At 35.4% G+C, this 17,862-nt stretch overlaps 1 protein-coding gene across 3 annotated transcripts in view; it reads left to right on the top strand.

Annotated features, from left to right (window-relative positions):
* Positions 1-17,862, top strand: part of LOC120299992 (ATP-binding cassette sub-family A member 10-like) — a 90,974-nt gene that overhangs the window by 56,003 nt on the left and 17,109 nt on the right. For all 3 annotated transcript variants that reach the window (XM_039325421.1, XM_039325420.1, XM_039325419.1), the window contains 14 exons: positions 643-770; positions 2,368-2,505; positions 2,759-2,875; positions 3,220-3,396; positions 4,255-4,368; positions 7,455-7,577; positions 8,765-8,842; positions 9,813-9,904; positions 13,645-13,768; positions 15,063-15,192; positions 15,541-15,632; positions 16,131-16,297; positions 16,623-16,698; positions 17,632-17,726. In XM_039325421.1, coding sequence (XP_039181355.1) covers positions 643-770; positions 2,368-2,505; positions 2,759-2,875; positions 3,220-3,396; positions 4,255-4,368; positions 7,455-7,577; positions 8,765-8,842; positions 9,813-9,904; positions 13,645-13,768; positions 15,063-15,192; positions 15,541-15,632; positions 16,131-16,297; positions 16,623-16,698; positions 17,632-17,726 — 1,651 coding nt within the window. The remainder of the gene's footprint in view (positions 1-642; positions 771-2,367; positions 2,506-2,758; positions 2,876-3,219; positions 3,397-4,254; positions 4,369-7,454; positions 7,578-8,764; positions 8,843-9,812; positions 9,905-13,644; positions 13,769-15,062; positions 15,193-15,540; positions 15,633-16,130; positions 16,298-16,622; positions 16,699-17,631; positions 17,727-17,862) is intronic.

Genomic DNA, 17,862 nt, shown 5'->3' with positions numbered 1-17,862 from the left:
TCCAATTTAGGAAATTATTCAAGTCACTCTCTTGCTTTGTTATTTGTGTGGTGCTTTTATTTATTAAGACATTTGCCAGTTTCTTTTCTATGTCCAATATGACATATTTTTAATCATTTTTGTAGCTGGTTGTTTTAACTTGTTCCTCTTTCATAACACCTTTTACATCACAGTCTATCTATAGAGGCAGACTTCTTAATAAAATGATTTCTGAGTCCATTGTTCAAAAATACGATTCAATTTGTCCAACGTTAAAATAGTTCGATTTACTCTGTATCTATAAGTCAGATTTGAGTAGTCTCTTCCATTACTTGTAAACGTTAGTTCCTTCTAGTTGCCTTTAGTGGCCAATTTTTAAAGACTTTAAGAATTCAGAACAAAAATATTTTCCCATGGCAAGGATTCATTGTAATTACTTCCAAAATCTCACTAGCTAGCTAGACAGACAGACAGACAGATTTAGAGTTTGAGAAAGGTAGAGCGCCAGAGTTATCCATCCTAATCTACAATTAAATGTGAATTGAATATTAGATATAATATTATATTTAAATATTACATTGTTGATTATTTGGCACTCTTTTCTTTGTTTGGAAAGTAAATACTGCATAAATTTATCTTGTCCCCCTTTGTTTTATTTTCTAGGTGAAAAAATTGACAATTTTATTCAGGCAGTAAAGAATCAGAATATTCTTGTGGACGTAATCTCAGGTAACAATATCAGTGACCAGCTGGTTCACAATGGGGCCATACAAGTAGACATTGAAGACAAGGTAACATTGAATTCTTTCCCTCTTTTTGGAAAAATGAAACAATGGATTTAATAGAATTGACTGAGAAGATTATAACTGCCTTTGGGGAGTATAATTTTAACTATATTTTAAATATAATTAATATATATTTAATTATATTAATTAATATAATTTAATTATATTTAGGGTCCACCATGTATGTAGGGAATCAGATTTGAAAAAAAGAAAGAAAGAATGATTGTTCCTTGTTTTTACAGTCCTTGACTTATGACAATAAATGAGCCTGTGATTTTGGTCATAAGTAGTTAGAGTCATAAGTTGAGGTATCACGTGACAAAATTCAAAGTTGCAATGACTTTCTTAATGACAGTTGTTAAGCAATCACAGCAGTTGCTAAGTGACTATGATAATTGTTAAGCAAATCCATTTTCCCTGGCCTAGGAGGCTTTTTTTTTTTTTTTTTGCCAGAAACTGGAAATAAATGTTAAAACCTGGCAACCCCCCCCCCTCAAATTGTAGTTATTTGCAGGATTCTGCAAATGTCTGTAACAGTGAGCCAGTTGCGGAACTCACCAAATGGGAGGGTGTGCAACTGTCATAACTCCAAAAACGTGTTGTAAGTAGCTCTGAAGAGTCTGTCATAACTTTGACTAGTTGTTAAATGACTGGTGGTAAGTCAAAGACCTCCTGTAATCTAAAATGAGCACAAAAGACACTAGTGGGGCATAAATAGGAACACTTCACGTTTGGATACAATAATGGCCAAATGTTGCCTCATGGTCTATCGCTCCGTTAACTTTCCAAACAAAAGTATATTTTAGAGTATAATCTTCATTATAGTAATCTTATCCTTCAAGAATGATAACTTTAAGGAAAAGTGAAGGTTAATTAGGATATTCATGCTGCAATGGATAGAATACTAGAGAACTTTTAATACCATGAAATTTTAAAGTTTGCTTTTTGTAAGAGTATATGTGTTCCCCCCCCCCAATGATATGAGCCTTTGAGTGGAGAGTTTCCAATCCATATCAAGAATTTAATAGTAGATAGAAAGAGCAATTTGGTTAAACCCAGCTGTGAGATCCTTGTGTGTAACATTAATGAACAATACAGGGATGGAACAGGTGCATGAATGGCCTTACAATGCAAACTGTGTAGGATGAACTATGTTGGCAACCCCACTCTCAGGGACAGCTTCTCTGAAACATGTTATTGCCAAATGTTTCTCAGCTTTAGTAACTTTAAAATCAGTGGACTTCAACTCCCAGAGTTCCTTGCTGGCTGAGGAATTCTGGGAATAGAAGTCCACAGATCTTAAAGTTGCTAAGTTGAGAAATTCTATTATTATTCATTTGAAACTGTTAAAGTACCAAAAGGAATACAGTATTAAGCATGTTTAATGTAATTGTATTAAATTTAAGTAAATTATAACCTGGCTCTCACTTAAAAACCAGATGAGGCTCTTACAGTAGGCTATAAAAGAGAACCTTATGTTTGATTATTAGTCAAAATGTGTCAGTCATGAGCTCTTGCCTCTTGCCTCTTTTTAAAACTATTGTTTTTTTGATCACTTTCTTCTCTTGATTCATCTATATTCTAACTTGTTGCTTTGGTTCAGAAATACGGGTTCACACTTATGTGCCACGTAGAAAAAACTAACTGCTTTCCTGTGCTGGTCAACATTATCAGCAATGCATTTTTGAACATGCTTAATTCCACTGCCCATCTTCGAGTTTGGAATCAAATGTTTTTAGGGGTAAGTATTTCAGTAAGATCAGAAATATGGAGGCAGATAATAAATGGGAATGTATAGGAATATATTTTTTAAAAGAATTAATGTAGATTTTAAGAAATCATTAAAATGTGGAAAAATCAATTGGTTAGATTATTCTAAATTTCATTATCAGTCATATCTAAGCTTGCCAAGTAGACATGTTTAGAACAACTATTTCATTATGGCATTTTATCACAGTGCACATATAAAGCTTTTTTAAAAATCCATTTTCCAGGAATTTCAAAATGAACATCTTCCATCTTATTTTTTGGAACTGCAAATGTTAGAGACCTTCATTTTTCTGCCTGCTTTACCACCTCAGTTTGCAATGATGAGCATGAATGACTACAAGGTAAATATAATTAAATTTATGTTAAAATATTCCACTGCATTGGCAAGGTTGTGCTGATTAATAAGGAAACATCCGATCACTGTGGAGATACATATGTGTTTATGTTTTATATTGATGTCCAATTACCTATATTAACTCTGGTATATACTGTTTAGTTATTTTTCCCTTCTTTTGTCTCAAATCTGTCTAATTGTACAAGTCATCTGGGTAGATTATAAAACCATTAAAAGAATAAATCTGAATTCTGTGTAGTTTTCTTTCTCTGTCTGATTCTACAATTTGACCTCAAAACCTCTCCTCTCCTCTCCCCTCACTTCAAAATATTTATTTGTTTGTTTTGCTAGATAAAAACTCACTCTCAGCTCTGGATCTCAGGGCTTTTTCCTTCTGCCTATTGGTTTGGACAAGCTCTGATAGATGTTCCTCTGCACTGTGCCCTAGTTGTTTTAGGGTTATGGCCTTGGATTCTAAAATTAACTATTGCAACCACTGGGAATCTGAGCATTTTATGTTTACTTTTGGTAAGTTTAATGGTTTAACTAATATTTAAAATGTGGCCTTTAATAGCTTTTAATGTTTACACTTTTGCATGATGGACATCAGTAACTTACTTAATAATATGTAGCAAACGGTCCAGTTTCAGGCTTTGAATGGTAGGCTTCTATCTTTAGTCAGAAATAAGTATTTCAATAAGTGATTGAAGAGTAGCAAAGAGAGGCTACTCGAAATGGATACAAAGGCCCTGTAATCAACTGAGATGGCAACTCCAGAATTATTCAGGCAACATCATTATATGACAGTTCTAGCCAACAGAGCTAGTGGGGTTACTAGGGTGTGAAGCAGACTCAAGATAGTGGTTAAGACGTGGGACTTGTCAATTGAAAGATTAGCCATTTGAGATCTAAATGCAGCATAACGGGGTGAGCTCCTGTTCTTACCCTGGTTCCTGCCAAGCCAGCAGTTTCAAAGCAGGCAAATGCGAGTAGTTAAATAGGTACCACTTTGTGGGAAGGTAACGGTGCTCTGTATCTTTTCAGCATGTAGTCATGCTGGCCACATGACCATGGGAAATATCTTTGGACAATGCTGGATACAGTATTTTGTTGTGAATCAGAGAGGAGCACTGTCCCCTAGAGTCAGAAATGACTGGGCAAATCTATATTTTCTTTTTCCCAACATAGACTTTTGTAGATTGCACCTAAAGTCTGTTAAACTGAGGTCCTTTAATCAAATATTTAATATAATATGCTTTTGTGTTACTATTTAAATGTTACTTATATTTAAATATTGAAAATATTGCATATATTAATATGAATAATTTGTTTCTTTTTTCCAAAAAAATTAGCATACCATTAATTTAAGGCCTTATTTTTAAACAGGTGATATTTATGCTTGGTTATAGTACCTCTGTGGTCCTATTCCTATATGTGATTGCTTTCATATTTCGTAAAAATATGCATACTACCAGTTTTTGGTCATTCATCTTGGTATTAGTAAGTATACAACCAAATTATTTACTTCTTCTCATTTTTATCCCCTCCCACAGGCAGTCCTCAGCTTGCAACCATTCATTTAATGGATGTTCAAAGTTACAACGGCACTGAAAAAAGTGTCCTATAACAATTTTTCACATTTATGACTGTTGCAGCATCCCTATGGTCACGTGATCAAAATTCAGATGCTTGGCAACTGGCATATATTTGTGATGGTTGCAGTGACTGGGGCCATGTGATCCCCTTTTGCAACCTTCTGACAAGCAAAGTCAATGGGGGAAGGTAGATTCATTTTACAACAATGTTACTAACTTAATACCTACAATGATTCAATTAACACTGGTAAGAAAGGTTGTAAAATGGGGCAAAATTCACTTAACAGCTCTCTTGCTTAGCAGTGTCAATGATGGGCTCATTAATGGTCATAAGTCAAGGAATACCTTTATGTCTGAAAAGTCACCATGCAGAATTCAATTTGCTCTATTGTGTGGGATAATGTGATTAGGAAAAGCCTGCATCCTTCCTGGATGAATATTAGGTGACTTGGTCTTTACATGACGCCTTCACACTCTTCCAAGAAGTCGGCTGGGAGGGCATGCTTAAATCTGGAGTTGTGCTTTCAAAGATGGTTCCCTCTTCAGTCTACCTCTGGGCTTTATAAGAAGGCAATTTATATGGTTAATTCCTTTCCCATATCAGAGATGCAATAATTGTTTACTATGAACACAGGTTGCCTGAAGCTTCATTGGGCTGGGCAGGGCTTTTAACTATTCAGTACCACTGCCTTTTCCATAGCACATTGGTTGGAAACATTATTAATTGCAATATTTGCCTGAAAGAAGCAGGAATGCAGTTAGTCTGTTATGCAGGGGACACAGGTTTGACTTCGGTTAAAAAAAAAAAAAGTAAAAGATGGAGTCCGGATTTGTCCTGATAAGCCAAACACATTTATTCAGCTGAATAAAGATGAATCCTCCCTTAAAGTGGAGGAATCCCAACACAGTGTAAGGCGGATATTTATAGATTTCTTTGCTTTTACTTAGTTACATAAGAGGAAGCTGGCATACAACAGATAAGGTATAGAAGTATAGAAGTTATAAAAAAAACTCAAGCATGCTTTCTGTAGTTTTGGTCACATGCCTAACCCACAGGCTAGTGGTTTCCTATGGAACGTTCCACAGCCTCAAAGGTCTGCTAAGGCCTAAATTTCAATTCTGCCCTCTCTACATATGTTCCCTTTAGCCAATCATCAAATTCATCAGATTCCTGTTCAACTTATGATCCCAGAATTTCCATTGCTAAGTAAGGCAGTTGTTAAGTGTGTTGTGCATGCCCAGTTTTTACAATCCAACATGCCAGGAGCCAACAAAGCATCTGAATTTTGATTACATGACCATGGGGATGTCATGAAGGTTTGCAGGCAGCGATCAAAAATCATTTATTTTTCAGTGCTGTGGTAACTTTGAACAGTCACTGGGTATAAGACAAAGATTACCTGAAGTACACTCTGCCTCTTTCTCTCTCACCTCCCCTATCTCTCTCTCTCTCTATCTATATAGTAGATTATACAGAGAATGTTGGAAACACTGTTGTACAGTATGCGCTTGAAGGACAGTGATGTAATTTAGCTCAGAATGAGTATATTGTTTCTGTGCTTATAGAGATTGGGAAGGGCAGCTGGCCTGGGAAAGCAGGTTGAATAGCTCCATCCCTGTCCCTCCAGATTGAGAGGTGGAGAAAAGAAATACCAATTCATTAAAAATGTCTAGAGATTGTAGGAATCCAACGCTTCCACATATTGCTACTTTTTTAAACCTCCAATGATGATTACTTCACAAAAAGAGTAGTGGAAGTGTAGAAGCAACTTCCAGCAAAGGCAGTGCGTCAATCATCAGTAATTGAGTTTAAACATGCTTGGGATGAACACATGTTCATTATCCACAGCAAAAAATCCCATTCCAATTACTGTTGTTAAGTGTAGATTCCTTGTATTACTAGTGGCTGGTGAAACAATGACAAATGTAGCAAAAAATCACCTTGCATCAAGATGGGTGGCAAACAGATTTAATAAATGAATAAATAAATAAAAAGATAATTGTCTATGGTAACATTGCCAGATCTATGCACTCATTCTGGGCCATTCAAAACAATAGGCACAAACTTATCATTAGATTTTCCTAGTAACCTTGTATTAACTCGAAAAAAGTCTACCCTCAGCCCCCCAGTTTTTGGGTGCATAAGTTACAAGGGGAAGTCTTGTGTCCCGAGCCTGCAAAAGCAGGCTTGGGACGTTGCATTGGTCCCAGGCATTCCGAAAGCTGCCCGGGACCAGACAGAGCAGTGCCAGCCTTGTGCGCATGCGCAAGGTGCGAAAACGCTCTGTTCCTATTGGTTGACACTGTCCGGGTTTCTGGCCATATAAAAAGGCCTGCGTGCCTTTTGCATTTTGCTTGGTTGTTGGAGAAGGAGAATAAAGAGTAGTTAACAGATACCATGTGTCTTCATCATTCGCATGTGAACGAAGGATTCAACAGGAAGATTATTTATCTCTCTGTTCCCAAGGCAAGTGGTACCTATGCAAAGATGCTCCCCCTTAATGCATATGTTTGTGAATGCCTGTGGATCTCAATCTCCCTCTTTCCTTGCCTGTTCTGATTTTTTTCATCACCTTGCAACTTATTTTATAGACGTATATATGCTTTACCCGCTATTCCAGAATGTGTATGAGAATTGTTTGTGTGTTTCTTTGGTGTACATTTGGTGGAAGGTGAGAGAGCAATAATTTGGACCCTCTCCAGCTGCCATCTTTATCACAACAACCATTGACAACTTTTCACAACTGAGACAATAAAATTAGCAAAGTGAAGAATTCATACCTAGTTTTCCGCAGCAGATTTAATTGCAGAAGTAAAAGAAATGAAAATTGAGAGTATTGATCATAATAGACAAGTATAAACAGGTTTAGAGACATTTCTTAGATCCAGTTTTAGCTGGGGTAGAAATTTAAGGAGTAAAGGTTTAGCAAGTTAAAGGTTTAGAGGTTTAGCAAGTTAAAAATATTAATATACTTTCTTATTTCATTTTAGGTGTCTGTAATTTCATTTGTAATAGCTGTATCATCTGAATTATTTATTTCACATCTGATATATCCATTTATTGCTTTGATTCCTACATTTCCAGTTACGAGTTTTTTAATTTCCTTTACAATGGTAAGATAAAATGCAGTACTATGTGTCAGTCTGTTACTGTGAAAATTGAGGCAAGATTAGGGCTTTACAAAATTCTCCATCATATTTATGGAGAAAGTTGTTGCATGGACAACTACTAAATTTGAGAAAGTGGCCTCAAGTGAAACTTCCAGTTCTGAAGTCCCCGTCTGAGTGTTAAGAGAACTCAATATAGTTCTCTTAACAATAAACTTACAGATTTGCAAACAGATTTCTGCAGTAAAACATATAAGAATAACTTTACACAACAATAGCATTTTATGGCAAACATTTGTCAGTTTACATCAGCTTCATTCATTCCCCCAACTTCACTGCAAACCCTTGGGCTACATAAATTTGATGATTATACATTCACTCCAGTTCCTTGTTGATTTGTGTGAAATGGTAGAAAGGAACATATTGTTTGAGAAATTTGTATTTGGGGTCCTGAAAGCATTTTGGGATGCTTCTTTGCCTTTCTAGAAATCTGATGTAAACTTCATCAAAATCATCACAAGTTCCTTAGGAAACTTTGACTGCATAAGGAAAGGGAAGAATTAACTTCCCTGTTTAGTCTGCATTTCCTGATGGTCTCCCATTCACATGTTAACCAGACCAGTAAGCTTTCTGTCATCAGCCAATCTACAGCACAATTGGTAAATAAAAACAAAAATTTCAAAACACTACCAAGCCTCATACAATCACCTGCTAAAGAATATGAAACCTATTGGGAACAAAGGAACTTCCAATTCCTGGAACTGAGGGAGTGAATTAGGCATAACAAGAAATCTAAGAATAAATCCAATAAAATTTTCTAAAAAAAAAAAAAAGAAATCTAAGAATAAGAATAAACTTTTAAATTGTGGATCTAATACTGTTGCTCTGTGCTTTGTTCTTGCTCTCATTTGCTCAGTTAATCCATGGCAAGTGCTTCGTTGTTCCCAAATTATGCCACCAATGCAGATGTGTAGTAATAAAACATTGTAAAAAAGCACAATGACTTGTATAGTCGCTGTTCTTTTGTCTTGAAGGACAATTTTATTAAATCTTTTGTTTACAGTTGAAAAAAATGATGTGTAGCTAGTAACCAGTAACTTTCTTTTAAAAGTTTTGTTTCTTTTTAGAGTGAATTGTATAAGCTCTACTTAAGGACTTATTGACTGTTTTTTTTAATCTATATTTTTATATAGGTACTGCATTATTTTTATATACCTGATGATGAAATATATAATTTATATATGAAGAAGATCTGGATGTCTGCCCTCATGGTGAGGAACAAACATATTATTCTTACTTATAGCAAAAAGATTTTTTAAAAATTATTTTAGGAAAGCATTAATGATAGTCAGACTGTCTTATTATCCAAGAAGTGAATATCTACATCTACATATTTCTTCAGACAAATGTACATAAATACAGACAACTTCAAGTTCTAGAGATTCCTGTTAGAACTGCAGGATATCTGCAACTCAGTTGTACTATTAACTCTAATAAGTTAAAATAATAAACTAAAATGGAGAACCAGTTTGATGTAGTGGATAAGGCACCAGGCTATAAAGTGGGAGACCATGAGTTCTAGTCCCACCTTAGGCATGAAAGCTAGATGGGGGACTTTGGGACAGTCACTTTCTCCCAACCTAACTCACAGGGTTGCTGTGGGGAAAACAGGAGTTGGATATATTTTATGCTTGGAGTTATTTGTAACTCCAAGCATAAAATAAGCAGGATACAGATAATAATAAAGACGGGATACGGATAAATAAAGTTCCCCATGAAGTTAAGTGGTGAAGGAGAGGTTTTTTGGTTTTTTTTTTTTGATCCAGACACATCCAAGAGACTTGCAGAATATGGATGATCACCTTCTTGAGGGAGTAAATGAGGCTGTGTGTCAATAAGTGGTAGCATTTAGTATTTGATAGACTGGTGAAGGAGAAATATGGAGGCATCCTTTTCTCATTTGCCTAAGCCTTCTAATTCAATATGGATTATGAGGTAACCGTTCCTGGTACTACTTGAAAGGACCTCACTACAAATATTTTTCTACTATACTATAATAAAAGATTGAGTAAAGTCTTATGTCTCTAGTTATTAAATCTGCCACAGAATCATTGTACTGTATATATATATTCCCCAAATCTAGAGAGATTTAACCAAATATGGAATTAAATGTATTAAATTAAGATTCCTCTATGGGTGTACATGCGTTCAATATAATTTTCTGTTTCTGTTTTTATTTAGCCTTACATCCACAGCATAATTTTAATTTTTTTACTTCGCTATCTGGAACTGAAATATAACAGACCAGTTATGAGAAGAGATCCTGTGTTTAGGTTGGTATATATGTTAGTAGGCTCAAGGAGAGAAAGTGTGTGTCTGCATCCATTGGTTGGTTGATTGGTTATGAGCACATAGATAGTTTTTCTCCATGAAGAACTCTCCCTAACCTGTTAGTTTTGATCTCCCAATGGTGCATTCATTGCTGCTGTAATTGGGCCATCCACCTTGCTACTGGTCATCTTCTTTTGTTTTTCCTTCTATTTGCCCAGCATTAGATTTTTCTCCTGAGAACTAGGTCTTTATTTATATGTCACATTTAGAAACCGCCCATCTCCCACTCAGAGCAATTCTGTAAAACAGCAATTGATCTATAAAAGTAATGAATTTTTTAAGAAAATGATAATGCAAAGAGGAATAAATAGTTTTTTAATAATGTTTGTGACTGTTGAATGTTGTGATAATGGGATCCACTCTGAAAGAATTTCCTGGCTTCTGATGTGAGTCACAGCTGACTGAAGACATTTCTGCAAGAGAGTAGAAATGAGCATGGTGAAGAATGAAAGACACTGAGCAGGCCGATCCTTTAAATCTCTTCAGTGAAGGAAGGAATGGGAGATGACACAAGAATGTTCTAAATGGCAATGTCTTGCAAGATAGTCACTAAAGAGTGGTCCCCCATATATTCAAGTGCCAGGAACCAAGGGAGACAATATCTTTGCTTCCAGCAGCAGCAGATTTTAAAAAGGACACTAAGTCAGCTGAACTCATTTCTAATCACATTCAGAAATGTTCAGTTTAACCACATGATGGCTATTAAGACCTTCAAAATGGCAAGCTTAATTTGACACCTGGTGAGTTTTACCTTCTTTGGATTAAGAAATTTTAAATGGAGACTAAAGAATTTAGAATAATGTATGACTGGCAAAAGGCAAAAAGATTTTGATTTAAAAAAAAGTTTTACATGGATTGGGAAACCAGAGATCTGGAAAACGGGTTAGTTTTGCTGAAATATTTAAAAAAATAAGTATATGATTAAATGATATATTCATGAGAAATGACTGAAATGGAATTAAATCCATAGTAGGAGGGGTTAATGAAGGTTCCAAATGAATATTAAAGGGAACTAAAGGACCAGGGAGAAAAAAAGTTAAAATAACTAAGCCAGATAACTTTTTCTTGTGTTAAAAAGTCCTTTGAAAAAGAATCTGAGATATTAATTACTAATATCTCAGAAAAAATACAATTTTTTTCAGTGGATAAACTTTCACATAGATGAGAACATTTGTAAAACATTTATATCTGACATAGACATTATAGCATTTGAAGGCATGGATGACAACAAAATTGAGATTAAAATTGAGATTAAAATTGAGAAAATGATCTGCACATGGAACAGTTTCAACAATAAATCCTGGCCATGTCTCTTTATGGGATTTACAAAGTAGGCTGGGGAAAGCTTTGAAGACTTCTGTCAAAGCCAAAGAGTGATGCCTTTGAGATGATTTAAACATCAAGAATATATAGCGCAAAAATGAGGTATATAAAGTTGGACTATTTGATTTAGGATACATTATTTGCTTGATATTTCTGGAGACTCCTAATAGACTTTTTCCTGAGCTAGGCTTGAAAGGATGATGTTTTCTGCACTGCATGTAGATAAAAGTTAGGCTATGGGGAGAAGATTTTTTTTTTTTTGAAACTTTAAGAGACGGTGAAAATTTACTACATTAGCTTATGTTCTATATGATGAAGGTTGGAAATTGCTTCTTTATTATTCTTTTTGTTGTCTTTTTCTTTTCTGTTTTCTGCATTTTCTGAACTTTAATTTTCTTTTTTCTTCTAGTTTAGTGTGTATTAGTTTTTACTAACTCTGTTAAAAACTTCAATAAATTATTAAAAATATAAAATAATAGTATTCTATGGGGGATAATACTTTATAATGGGATAATATTATTTTATAGGAGTATTTTATACTTTCATGTTCATCTATAACTTCTCACTTGTATTTAGTTTTCACATCTATATCCTATCTACTATATATCCTATTTGTCTCAAAGAACTTTGAACAGCTTTCTTTAAGGCCTCCCTAAATTTACTATCAAAACAATGAAGGTAGGTTTAAAACTTTAAATGCTTGACATCAAAAGTTGCTCTGCACAGGGCATCCTATCTACTGTATATCTTAGATGACTGATAGGAGGAAGATGTTCCGTAAAATATCTAATTAGCAAGGCACATAGCCTTGTATGTCATCACAAGTACTTCTGTTTTGTTTTTTAAATAATTTTTAATTTTACAAGATGGAGGTTGAAATAGCTGCAGAAAGATTGGAAGAAGATTGTTGAGATTGTTGTTGCTATTGTTGCATTGCAATTTTATCTTATATTTATCTAGCATTATTCTTATTGTTCTGTTGTTACCTTCTTTGGTGCATTGTTTACAGTCTTTGGGAATAAATTGACCTGTAAATTTATTTCTTTGAAACCAAGCTGTTATTTATAACCATTCATTTTGCAAAATATACTCATTAGTTATAGGAGTATAGGTAGTCCTCGACTTACGACCACAAATGAGCCCAAAATTTCTGTTGCTATGTGAGACATTTATTAAGTGAGTTTTGCCCCATTTTACAACTTTTTTGCCACAGTTGTTAAATGAATCACTGCATTTGTCAAGTTAGTAACACAATTGTTAAGTGAACCTGGCTTCCCCATTGACTTTGTTGTCAGAAGTTTGCAAAAAGCAATTGCATATCCCAGGATACTGCAAGCATCATAAATATGAATCAGTTGTTAAGTGTCTGAGTTTTGATCATGTGACATGGGGATGCTGCAATGGTCATAAGTGTGAAAAATGGTCATGTCACTTTTTTAATACTGTTGTAAATCTGAATGGCCCTAAATGAATTGTTTTAAATCAAGGACTACCTGTACCTTCAATAGGCTGTTGTAAGGAATTTGCATGTTATCTACAGGATAAAGTTGTTTATATCTATTTGGAGTTAGATTCTGGAATAGGCAGGTCCAACTGAGATGATAGGCATTATCTAGGATTAATATGAGTCACGTTGCTGAATACTGTGAACCTGATCCCTTATAGATCGGTTATCTGGTTTGTTAAAATGGCTGAGAAGTTGACAGGAGTTCATTTAATTCAGAATAGTAAAAAAACAAAAAACATTGATAACAAGAGAAAGGAGGACTGCCAAGCACCCTACTTGTGTCACAATGATGCAGAAAATGGGAGCAAAGAAAAGCAGTAATATAATAATAGAGCTGCACAGATATTGAGTAAGTTACCACATGAGATCTCCATCCACCTCCTACCTAAAGGTTGGATTGCTGATTGCTTTCCTAGTTGGAGTCAACATTTATCCTTTAGTACTCAGTCACTTCAGACTTGTTGTGTCTTTAGTAATAGTAATAGTAGTAAAGTTGGAAGGGACCTTGGAGGTCATCTAGTCCAACCCCCTGCTCAGGCAGGAAACCCTACACCATTTTGGACAAATGGCTGTCCAGTCTCTTCTTGAAAACTTCCAGTGTTGGAACATTTACTGCTTCTGGAGGCAGGCTGTTCCACTGATTAATTGTTCTCACTGTAAGGAAGTTTCTCCTTAGTTCTAGGTTGCTTCTCTCCTTGATTAGTTTCCACCCATTGCTTCTTGTCCTGCCTTCAGGTGCTTTGGAAAATAGCTTAATTCCCTCTTCTTTATGGCAGCCCCTGAGATATTGGAATACTGCTATCATGTCCCCCCTTGTCCTTCTCTTCGTTAAACTAGATCTTTGATCCCTAGGATTTCTCCGCAAAGAAAAAGAAGCCATCAGAATCCTGAGGAGCTCAGCGAAGAGAATGATAGAGACGTCCTAGATGAAAGGAGAAGAGCTCAGAGTGCACTGACTTCTGCCAATGAAGAAGAGGTAAAACACAACTATTGGGCTTTTCATATTTTGAAAAAATACACATAGGTTGCTTCATTTATATTTGTGATTTGCTGATGAAGTATGGTTAAATGCACAACCCTGCCTATCACTTTGCATGGCTTAATTACACTGTGCAAGCACATATTTATCAGGACTGTACTCAAGGATACCAAGATACAGAAGAAAGAAAACACCAGAGTCCAGAGCTGCCAAGGTGGAATTTTCAGAAAACCTAGGTGCCCCGTGTACCAGGTCATCAGGATATTGTTGTACTGCAATTTTACCTTGTATTTATATTATCATTATTGTTACCTTGTTTTGTAGATTGTTTACACTCTTTTGGAGTAAATTGACTTACACATTTTCTTCTTCGAAACCAAGCTTGTATTAGTAACTGTTCCTTTTTCAAAATATACTCATTAGTTCTACGTACAGTACAGATAGGAATATTAGGAGGCTTTGCTAGGTATTGAGAAAACTATGAGCGGAAGCATGACTCCTACAAAAGAGATTAATTGCCATTGACATTAGAACTAGACTAACTAGTGTTAATGACCAAGAAGATCATTGAACTATTCTTAAAATGAGTAATGGAAGCATCAGGGATATAAGTCAGATGATTTGTCCTTAGCTATGAAAATACAAATATTTTAAAACTCTACAATGCAGACAGTCTCTGAGAGGCCAAAATTATTTTTCAGCAATAAAAGTGAGGTCCAAACCACCAAAATATTGTTTGCTTCTGTGGGGATACATGGCATTCTGGATGCTGAAAAACTAAACACTCATTCAATGAAACAAGTATCGTAGGTAGAACTATACGCAGAATATTCAAAAAGGGTACAATATAAAGGTGATGTCTGAGGCAGCACTTTCCCAAACCATTTAAAGGATAAATGGAAGAGGGATAGTAAATGGGATATGGCTATGGAAGAATAAATAACTATGTTTAAAATTTGCCAAGGAAAGCACATTTCCGACAACTCCGGAATGGTCCATTTCTCATATGGATTAAACTAATATGGCTAAAGTAAATCCAAGCAGACTTAACTTTTGAAAACAAGGAGACTGCTCCCAAAATGAACAGATGTGTTGGAAGCAAGGGAACTGTCAGTGTTTCTGTCCCAGGTGAAAATAATGCCTATTTGGCTTTTTCTGAATAAACAAATGATGGAAATATATCTGCATATGTGTATTTGCTTGTATTATATATACACTCTGGGTGTATTTGTATGTGTATGCACACAAAGAGACACATATACATCTTTCTGTCTCTCTCCTCTTTATTTAGAAACCAGTGATCATTGTCCACAACTTGTGCAAAGAGTATAGATATGGGAAGGCTTGCTCTACTCCATGTTTCAACAGAGAGCCGAGGAGAAAATTGGCTACCAAAAATGTTTCTTTTTGTGTTAAAAAAGGTAACATGTTGCTCAAATGTATTCAGGGCTTTTTTTGTCATAGAACGCCCAGAACAGAGTTCTGGCACCTTTTTTGGATGGAACCTTGTAGGGTAGGCAAGGCGGCTTGTATGACGTGTGTGAGTTCCAGAACCTTTTTTTTTAATATATAAAAAAGCACTGAATGTATTTAATCTAATACAACAGCAGCTTCTTTCTAACGAGAGAAGGCCATGCCTCTACATTTTGAACCCCACTTCTTAGGAAAATAAAAAAATAACTGAGTTTCCTTAATGAAGCATATGTAATACATTGGGTTTTTTTAAAAAAACAAACAACTATATATTAATAGCAATATTTTCTTTGCAGGAGAAATATTGGGGCTTCTGGGACCAAATGGTGCTGGTAAAAGTACAACAATTAGCATGATAATGGGAGATGTGGATCCAACTGCAGGGCAGGTAAGTGTAACTTGTGCTTTTAAAAAGAAAAGTTTATTATGGTCTTTCTGTTATTTATTATTGTACAGTAAAACTATGTATCCAATTTAGGAAGGTAATGGCAATATTATCGCTTTAAATAATATTACTGTAATATATCAGAGAACATATGAAGAAAAGGCAGAGACCCATGGAGAAAATCTATTTATTAATTTATCAAAGGCATAATGATTGGAGAGAAAACTTCCTATGGAGATTCCTCTGTCACCTTCATTGCAACTTAATTCTCCACAGTCCTTATAATCTGCCATATTGTTTGCTTCTGCATTATTCACGTATTGTACTAGATCTCATCTTCCTTCTTGGATTACATCGAAAGCTTTAATAAACTTACTGATTTAATATAAATGACAGCCCTTATTGATCAGAAATGCACCTGGTCACATCTTTGATATTTCGAAGTATATTCTTACATTGGACAAAAACAAATGCGGTCCTTATGCTACCTATTTGGGACAGGTGTGGATTAAAGGAGCCGACGGAGCTGCGACAGAGGAGAATGCTGCTCTTGGCTACTGTCCTCAGGAGAACGTGCTCTGGTCCAGCCTGACCATGAAAGAACATCTGGAGATATTCGCAGCCGTAAAAGGGATAAGGAAGGATGATGCTATTGTGGCCGTTGATCGGTAGTAACAACCTGAGATATTATTTTTATTATAAAATTTATTTCCCAAGATCTTTCATTCTTAGGAGTTGAATTTCTCAGGCTGTATGTTTTAAATTAACAATACTCTGGAAAGTATGAAATTCCTTTCTGAGTAGTTAGCAAAAAACAGGTATTCCTGCGTATCTGAATAACACACACACACACACACATACATACATGCATGCATGCATATAAACATACATATTCTTTCCAATTATTTTATTGCAGTGTGCTATGTTTTGCAACTGTCATACAAAGAGCCTCATGTAGAGAATAAAACAGCAAAATGTCTGCTTTTTTTTCAGAATATCTCGAGTTCTAGACCTTGAAGTGCATTTAAAAAAGACAACTAAGACATTACCTGCTGGATTAAGTAGAAAAGTAAGCTCTGTGATTCATTGTATTTTAGCTACAAGTCTTGTGACACCATATCCAGCTGTGCTTTGTCATTCCTCCTTTTAAACCTCTTCCTCCATGCAGTTTTGTTCAGCTTGTCTGCTCCCTTAAAGCATTTCCATAAAATAAAGAAATGAAGTTGAGGAAAGAGGAGATGTGGCTGAAGAGAAGAGAGGAGGCTTTTTGGCATGAGGAGCCATGCCAGGACACCACGGAGACCTGCATTTCACAGCTGGCAAGCCATCATACGTCACTAGCATTTGTATGATAAGCTCCTTGCTTAAAAATACGTCAGTCTTTCACATGACTAAATGAAAGGAGACCATGCTAAAGAATGACAGAATTGCATGTTCCTGAGTACTCAAGCCCAAAACCTTCTAAACTGACTGACTTCTTTACCTAGCATTGTAATACATTGGATTCCTCAATCATTTTCTGATAGTCTGTTATATTGCTGTAGGAATCATATTAGAATATTAAGATTCTTAAATAATGCACACTTTGAAAATCTGAGGACATAGACAATAACTCTCCTGATAATTGTCTTAAAAATCTAAATTGGTAATTACTGAGAATTCGTTACATCTCCCAATGTACTTTGTGTCAAACCACAAAGACTGTTCTCAAGCTGATAAGGTTTGTAGTAGAACAGAGTGAAAGAATAGCTTTGTCCATTCCAGTCCTTCAAGAAGATACCATGTAAAAATTAAAATACCTTTTAATAACTCCCAGTGTATCGGTAAGTATCTCAGAACACTAATATTAGTTTGTCCTCACTGATATGTTGCTTTTCCATTTGTGCAGCTATCATTAGGAAAGCGTGTGTTTCAAGAACATTGAAATGTGTATTCCTCGCATTTTCATCTTTTGTACGGGTGAAATATTTAAGAGGGTTTAATATAATTTCCTGCATTTCAGTTGTGCTTTGCCCTGAGCATGTTGAGTAATCCTACCTTGTGGCTACTAGATGAACCAACCACTGGCCTGGATCCCAAAGGAAAACACCAAGTGTGGTAAGTGTTCTTTACATTGAACTTTTAGGAGTAGGTTTGCACACTTACAGTTGTAATAAAAATTTATCTCCAATCTCTTATCTTTTATATCTCAATAATCAAGTGTGTGTTGTTTGAATTTATAAAATGTTTCTGA

The sequence above is a fragment of the Crotalus tigris genome, unplaced genomic scaffold, assembly GCF_016545835.1.
Source record: "Crotalus tigris isolate CLP2741 ecotype Arizona unplaced genomic scaffold, ASM1654583v1 scf7180000024337.5909745, whole genome shotgun sequence".
Taxonomy (NCBI): Eukaryota; Metazoa; Chordata; class Lepidosauria; order Squamata; family Viperidae; genus Crotalus; species Crotalus tigris.
The sequence above is the reverse complement of the archived record's forward strand: the minus strand, read 5'-3'. Positions and strand labels throughout refer to the sequence as shown.